An 8,092-nucleotide genomic window follows, 5' to 3' on the forward strand; every position below is an offset into this window, starting at 1 on the left:
TTCTTCATCTTCTGCTCCCGCATCTAGTATTTCCTCTTTCATTTCTTCATCTACATCTTGGATGTCCTCTTTCATTTCTTCATCTTCGCCGGCTTGTTTTTCTTCACAGTATTGATCCCAGTGTGCGTCCATTGTCTCAGCTAACACAACTGGCGCAAACGATGCCAACTCTCCATCGAAAAGCCGAGATGATGGGTCCAACAACAGCGGAGGCGCCAGGTCCGAGATCCTGGGGTTCGTATCAATCAGCACGCCGAAAATGCATCCACGATGGCCGATATCTTTGTTCACGGATCTGAGAGCATTTCGCAACATTCGGAAGTCATTCTTCTTGCCTCCCTTCTCAGTTAGCAGGCTTCTCGCTTCATCGATCACCAGAACCACGATTCTGCCATTTGGATTCTTCTCGGTGGAGGTATCCCCCTCCAGCGTGTCTGTTTCATCCGAAAGTTTCGCCTTTACAGAGGTGTCCGCTGCCTTTTCGGTAAACAGCTTCAGCCATTCCTTCTGAACGTCCGCCCAATGCTTGTTCGCGTAGACGTAAATTGTCTTCAATCGACTGGCGATGTCTTCCACTTTGGAGCCTTCTTGAAACAGCCAACCACGAAGCTCGCTCGTAGCCTTGGGAAACCCCGTCGACTCGTGCACACGAGCACACATGTACAGGACTTTCATGTTCAAGGCGCTCTTTTGCGCCTCAATCGCGAGTTCACGCACCATCCGACTCTTGCCGAAGCCAGAACTCTGCACGACCGCCACACATGGCGCCTTGTACTTTGTGGGGGTGTAGGCCTTCCAGCAGTCCCGCAGATACTGTGCGAGGTCGAGGTGGGCTTCGCCGAGGTACCGGCCCTTGGTGAACGCCTCCGCGATTCGCTTCATTTCATTTTCATCCAACTTGGGCGTGCCGGAGCGGGCTTCAGGGACAAACTTTGCCAGGAGGTCTTTCACCGTCTTGGCCGCAATAGTTTGTGCAAGAGGTCGAGACACGCGTGTATGCCCGTATGCTCTTCTGATCTCCACCTGTATCAATCCATGTATCTGGATCTGGGAGGCCTCGAGTTGGAGTGTGGCTTTGTTGGGATAGTCTTCCAGCATCCACGTAACGAAAAGATTTTTCTTCGGCGATGCGTCTGCTCCAAGCTTCCCGCTCATCTGAGCAAAGACACTGTCGTCCACGAACGCGGCCAAAGCCTGGGGATCCAACTGGCTGGACATGTCCATCTGCAGCAGCACAGCAGTGGCGCTACAGGACAAGGCTTGGAGGGGAAATGTGGAAATGGCCGGTTGGATTTTTCTTCCCTCAGTTTTGTACCAGAAACACGGTACCGCATCTACGTGATATACAGTGCGCGCCGAAATTATAACCGCACCCCAAAAATTATTTTTTTAAACCAATGATTGTGCTTTCGGCGCCAAACCGCTGCTTATGATTCGTCTAAAATCGATAGAAAACAGATGCAACAATCAGAATCGAAAAAGCTGTAACCGTTTTTTTGCAATGGACGAAAAACCGACTTTGGGTCGGGTCAAAATTATAGCCGCACCCGGTAAGCTATCGGTAAGATTGGTAACAAACTCGTGGAGAGCTGTTTCAAGCGTAATAAATGAACTAACTCCATTGAACAGCTCGAATAACGCCTACCGGTACAGTAAAGTGCGTCGATAAGGAACGCCTGGTATACATTGAAAGAAAAAGGTATATTGATAATTAAAGGTTTGACTCGTCACATGCAGACAGCAAATGCACTGATTTACTGCAATATGTAGTTCATGTCGGACTTCGCGACCAGAGTCTCGGCTTGAGCCCACGCAGCCAACTCAGCATAGGTAGCACCCGGTAGATCACGACGGCGATGACAGATTAGCAGCGACTGAAGCTTGGTCAGACGTAGCCACCTCTGGAACGGTCTGGAAGTGGCGGTCACCATGGGAGTTGTGAGCAGCAGAGCGAAAGTTGGTTAATGAGGCATGCAGACATGTACCTGGCGCGATTCCCGCGCTCACAGCGATCCTCATGATTCCCTCTCGCGACCTTTAGGTTCCATTTTCCCCGACTTGGGAGCCGCTCCATCCAGCCGCTCTTGAGGCTCGGTTTCGGAACTGTGATTGGCGGAATGTTAAACGGGACCGAATGATTGGTAGAATCATATAACTAATTCAGTACAATTGGCACACAATGGGTACAAGCGAGGATTCATGTCTTGTCGTAGAATATAAAATGTCGCCCGTTCCTTATCGACGCACTTCACTGTAGTAAGCTGCTCAAATAAGGTTAAGCTGACGCGGTTGATAAGATTCAATGGAGACACGCACTATCTTGAATTTGTATAGAAGAGTGGTGTTTGACAGTGTGGAGAGGTCTATACTCGAAGTTGAGGCTGTCAGCTGACTAGTGTCTTCATTGGCGTCTATTCAACATGGTAGCGATGCTGGGCTTGCTCAGTTCAGCAACATGTACCAGAAAACTCGATCGATTTTTTTCCGGGTCAATACAAATCCTTTATACTTGATGTTTGTATTGGAAAGCACCGCCAAACCCAGTCACAAATTTCAATCAAGTCTAGTCCCGTACAGTGCGTAGTTTGGTAAATACATGGCTACGTATCAAAAGTAGAGTATTTCTTCCTGAAAATAATGCCCGAGTTTTGCTTCCAGAATCCTCCTAGTGTTGTCTCGGAAGTCCGGCCAAATTGCCACCAAGTGTTTAGTGCGCTTTATGGTATTAATAAATGTGCGAACAATAACTTCGGCGATGCGGTACATACCATAGGTAAGATACGACCACACGGGCCGCATCGGCCCCAGCCGGGCGGCGTCCTGCGCGCCGGCAAGAAGATCGTCACGCGCGAAGGACGCATGGAGCCCGTGCCGCCGCGCGCGCTCGAGACGAGCGAGATCCCGGGCATCGTGGCGGACTACCGCTCGGCCGCGGAGAACGCCCTCAAAGCGGGCTTCGACGGCGTCGAGCTGCACGCCGCCAACGGCTACTTGCTGGAGCAGTTCCTGCACGACGGCATCAACGACCGCACCGACCAGTACGGCGGCAGCGTCGAGAACCGCGCGCGCTTCCTGTTCGAGGCACTGGAGGCCATCCTCGAGAGTCTGGACTCGTCCAAGGTGGGCATCCGACTGTCCCCGTTCGGCGGCAGCTTCGGCGACAAGGACTCGGACCCCGTCGCCACCTACACGTACGTGCTGAACAGGCTCAAGAACTACGACCTGGCCTACGCGCACCTGATCGAGCCGCGTGGCTACCACGTGCGTGACCCGCTGGCACCCGAGAAGGGCTCGGCGCGGCAGTTCCGCGAGACGTACAAGGGCGTGCTCCTCGCCGCGTCGGGCTTCGACCGGCAGTCGGCCGTGCAGATCGTGGAGGAGGGCGCGGCCGACGCCGTGGCCATCGGCCGCCACTTCATCTCGAACCCGGACCTGGTGCGGCGCTTCCAACTCAACAAGCCCGTGAACGACTACGACACGGACACGTTCTACCTCGGCGACGCGCGCGGGTACACGGACTATAATACCCGTTCCTGCAGGACGAGTAGGTAGAGCAGTAAAGACGACGTAGACAGCAAAAGACGTGCTACTTCCGTAAGAACTGCAAGGTGAAGCGTACTGGAGGTGGCTGCGTACTCTCAAGTAAAACAAATTGTTGGTAGTTAAAACTAGTTGCTGCAGGCACCAGGTACGTACTGTTACTGCCTCGGTGTGGGCTTGGGCGTCTTGTTGGATCACTTGGCGCGTTTAGTGGGACGGCCTTCTTCACCCTCTTGGTTTTCACGTGCTCGTTTCTTGGATGTTTCCGTCTCGCCACCTTGATCGCCTAGTGGCCCTCACCACTGCCACCAACGTCACTCTCAGCGTCACTCTTCTTCCTTGTCACCCGGCGCGTACGCTAGTGCTTTACGGGCGTTCTGCAACAACTTGTCGCGCTTCGCGGTAAGCGACAACTTCGCATACGAACTAACGTCCTTGTTTCGTTTTTCATCTTCATCGCGATAGTCCAGGTCGCCCTCCACAAGCCCCAGCGGGTCATACTGAGACTCCACCATGTTTGATAGAATGGAAGCCACGTCCTCGCTCAGGAACGGGTAGGTGACCCTGTTGAGTAAACGGAGGCAGATCGTGAAAACAGGATCCTCCTCCGAGACACTCGACACACTTGAGACGCCAGGATTGCTCTCGATCTTCGCCCACTTCTTCGCCTGACTCCCGATCGTCTGACTCTCCTCCTTCACCTCAGAGGCGTTGCCTTTCTTCTTGGGCTTAAGATTGTCTTTCATTGTCGTGGCATAGATGAACTTGCCGTCACGCGTTCTACCGCGCACATTCATGTAGATGCGAATGGTATCACGGACATCCGTGGAGCTCAGCGGTTTCGGATCCCCACCAATTTCACCGGTAGATTTCCCCGCTGACGAGTTCCCATCACTGTTCTTTCCGAACACAAACCAGGGGCATAGTTTCTCCGTCGCTGCCCTGGAAAACCCACCATCGACTGGGGAACGATTCTTCACTTGAATCAACATCATCAACACTTCCTGCTCCTCTTGTTCACCCCTCGTTGTCTCCCCACCGACTGGCCTGCTGTTGGATCTCTTCTTAAACATCGGGATCAACAAATCGGCTCCATACTGGTTACGGGGGAAAATACCTGCAGCTTGACGCCCCAGCAAAAACCAAAGCGTGTCCTCATTCGGCTCGAGCCGCAACTGCACATAGTGGGTGAACCCCACGTACCAACCCTCCCACTGCGAGCGCCACTCGTTGATTTCTGGTCTCTTATCTTCCGCGTTGTACATCCCCTTACAATATATCGGTCTCTCCTTGTTGCCTTGCAGCACGTCCAAGAAATCCTGCACCGGTACAAATTGCCCGATCGTGTGGTAGCACTGGGAAAAGTCTTTGTCCCCCATCACACACGTGTCCATCGCCAGAAGCAGCAAAATCCGAGCAACCATCTCGCCAATTTCGCCAACTCCACCGGTGTCCAATGCTTCATCCAAAAGGAGGTTCTTGAGTTGCGGCAGGATATACTTTGCCAAACCATGTTTCAGTTCATACCACACTTTCATCGCTCCTAAGGCGAGCACTGGGTCCGAAGCGTAGCTGGTGACGTAACCTTCTCGCTTGAAATTCACATACGCGAGAATCGCCATGAAGTCGGCAGTCGCCCGAGATGCCAGAGCCGACGTTGAATGCGGGCGCACGCCCAGACGGCAAAGCATGGAGGCGACACCAAGCATGGTATCCTTGTTGTACGCATTTTGCGAAGGGGGAATCCCCAGTAGCAGCTTGTTCGCCGCAAGATTGATCACATCTTCTCTATCCGCAGGATTGGGGCAAGTGCTGTACCACATCGGACGCCCCATGCGGCACAACGCGTGCCAAGCTTGACTCGCATCCCCGGTAACGATTCTCTTGTACATAGCTATCTTAGCACGTTCTTGCTGTTTCTTCTTCTCTTCGTCTTTTTCAGCTCCCACCGCAACCTGAGTTTCCTCTTCCATTTCTTCATCTTCTGCTCCCGCATCTAGTATTTCCTCTTTCATTTCTTCATCTACATCTTGGATGTCCTCTTTCATTTCTTCATCTTCGCCGGCTTGTTTTTCTTCACAGTATTGATCCCAGTGTGCGTCCATTGTCTCAGCTAACACAACTGGCGCAAACGATGCCAACTCTCCATCGAAAAGCCGAGATGATGGGTCCAACAACAGCGGAGGCGCCAGGTCCGAGATCCTGGAGTTCGTATCAATCAGCACGCCGAAAATGCATCCACGATGGCCGATATCTTTGTTCACGGATCTGAGAGCATTTCGCAACATTCGGAAGTCATTCTTCTTGTCTGGCTTCTCAGCCAGCAGGCTTCTCGCTTCATCGATCACCAGAACCACGATTCTGCCATTTGGATTCTTCTCAGTAGAGGTATCCCCCTCCAGCGTATCTGTTTCATCCGAAAGTTTCGCCTTTACAGAGGTGTCCGCTGCCTTTTCGGTAAACAGCTTCAGCCATTCCTCCTGAACGTCCGCCCAATGCTTGTTCGCGTAGACGTAAATTGTCTTCAATCGACTGGCGATGTCTTCCACTTCGGAGCCTTCTTGAAACAGCCAACCACGAAGCTCGCTCGTAGCCTTGGGAAACCCCGTCGACTCGTGCACACGGGCACACATGTACAGGACTTTCATGTTCAAGGCGCTCTTTTGAGCCTCAATCGCGAGTTCACGCACCATCCGACTCTTGCCGAAGCCAGAACTCTGCACGACCGCCACACATGGCGCCTTGTACTTTGTGGGGGTGTAGGCCTTCCAGCAGTCCCGCAGATACTGTGCGAGGTCGAGGTGGGCTTCGCCGACGTACGTGACTTTAGTGAACGCATCCGAGAGTCGAATCATTTCGTCTTCACCCAGCTTGGTGATGAGGGGGTTGTCTTCCGGAACAAACTTTGCCAGGAGGTCTTTCACCGTCTTGACCGTAATGGTTTCCGCAAGATCGACCGTCACGTCTGGGTACTCGTATACGATTCTGATCTTCACCTCCAAGCATCCCTTAAATTCTTGCTGAGAGACCCGGAGCCCCGCGTCGCGATATTTTTTCAAATACTTATCGATGCGAAGAGGCTTCTTCTCCAGTGCTCCTTCGTTGCCTTCCTTCGCGTCCCCCAGTTTCGCGCTCAACTGAGTGAAGACGCTGTCGTCCACGAATGCGGCTATCTCCTCGACTCCAGGCTGGAGATCCGACTGGCTCGCCATGTCCAGCAGAGCGGCAGTGTTGCGGTTTGGCGAGAGAGTGCGACTTCTCTTTAATGTAGACTACATATTCGCTTTAATTGGACATAATCACTATGTAGTTTCTGTTTTTATTGGACAAAAGTATTTAGGCGCACATCTCGCCAGGTTTATTATAATAACACATATTGTACTTTTTGGCACTTCAGACTGTATTTGTGCTTTGCAATGATTTTGGCAATATGAGGCGAGATTTGCTGTATTATTACGACCACCTGCTAGATTTACGATAAATCGAGGTGCATAAATGGGTGGAGGCCTAGAATTACGCTAAAAGCGCCATAATTGCACTTTCAAAAGTGCAATTGTGGCTGTGCAGCTGCAATTCTGTCGGTTTTTATCCACAAGCACCTACACACACGGCAATTATGCATAAGAGGGTGGATGTGCTGGGGATCATGGACGGTGGTGTACTGGGCCAATGCATGGCTGCTGACAGGCCCTCCCAAGTCGATATATATATGAGGAGGTGGATTTATGCATAATTTTAGCAGGCCGTGTATCTTCTTTCACACATATTTAGGAGCAGGCTTTGCCATATTTAGCGTCTAAAATGGTCGGCAAAATAACTGCAAAGCACAATAACTCGTACGACTTATCGAGCACGACTATAAATCGTACTCGAGTACGAATTGCTGTAAGTCGTGGATGGTCAATCACTTGTGTCGAGCATTCGTAAGACAGTTTGACGACAAATCAAATGTAGCAATTTCATTGGTTAATATTGTATTATGTAGTTTTGAGTGTTGCTGCATCTCGGCTCGTAAATTGGACTGATTCATCTGTGTGCGCATTTTGCCCCCTTTAATAGAGGCAGCGCACTTGAAAAATGTCCGGGCTTTTGATCCTGACGCCATGCACTAACCTCCTGCTAGAAGATTTAAATATACTTGCCAGGAATGGAATGTAAGGACATCATAGCACAGTTATCATGCGACCGTTTGTTCCCGTAGTGGAGCAATGTTTCTTCGCTTTACTGGGGTGAACGACTGTTGTCGTTCACCACTGTTGTCGTGAACGACTGTTGTCGTTCACCCCACCACGCCAACTCTCCTTTCTACAGTAAAGTACTAACACTACATAGAAGATGGAGATTCGGATAGAGGGCGCATACGCAAACCAGTCTACGCTGTAGCATCGACAAAAAGCGTGGCTGCAGGCAGTGGCTTAGTTGCAGGAGATACCGAGTAACTCGCCGATGCCGAAGGTCGAGCCCAGCAGCGATATGGCGCGCGCCGAGCGCCCGCGCAGCAGTGTGGAGCTCCGCCGCACCTCAGCGTCGTAGGTACAATATCTAGGTGTTA

General features: G+C 51.6%; 3 protein-coding genes across 3 annotated transcripts; 1 reads left to right on the forward strand and 2 right to left on the reverse strand.

The window, feature by feature from the left end:
• Positions 1-54: 54 nt before the first annotated feature.
• On the reverse strand, positions 55-1,931 carry PHYSODRAFT_342627 (hypothetical protein; the record flags this gene model as incomplete). The annotated part of the gene is made up of 2 exons (XM_009541105.1): positions 55-1,224; positions 1,791-1,931. Coding segments are annotated over 2 exons (1,311 nt in total), but the record flags the coding sequence as incomplete, so codon positions are not given.
• An 889-nt stretch (positions 1,932-2,820) lies between these two features.
• Positions 2,821-3,522, forward strand: PHYSODRAFT_418824 (hypothetical protein; the record flags this gene model as incomplete). Its single annotated transcript, XM_009541106.1, has 1 exon — positions 2,821-3,522. A coding segment is annotated over one exon (702 nt), but the record flags the coding sequence as incomplete, so codon positions are not given.
• Positions 3,523-3,884: 362 nt separating this feature from the next.
• Positions 3,885-6,521, reverse strand: PHYSODRAFT_466414 (hypothetical protein; the record flags this gene model as incomplete). The annotated part of the gene is made up of 4 exons (XM_009541107.1): positions 3,885-4,145; positions 4,242-4,544; positions 4,584-5,453; positions 5,568-6,521. Coding segments are annotated over 4 exons (2,388 nt in total), but the record flags the coding sequence as incomplete, so codon positions are not given.
• Between the last annotated feature and the right edge of the window lie 1,571 nt (positions 6,522-8,092).

The sequence above is a fragment of the Phytophthora sojae genome (genome assembly GCF_000149755.1).
Source record: "Phytophthora sojae unplaced genomic scaffold PHYSOscaffold_18, whole genome shotgun sequence".
Classification (NCBI taxonomy): Eukaryota; Oomycota; class Peronosporomycetes; order Peronosporales; family Peronosporaceae; genus Phytophthora; species Phytophthora sojae.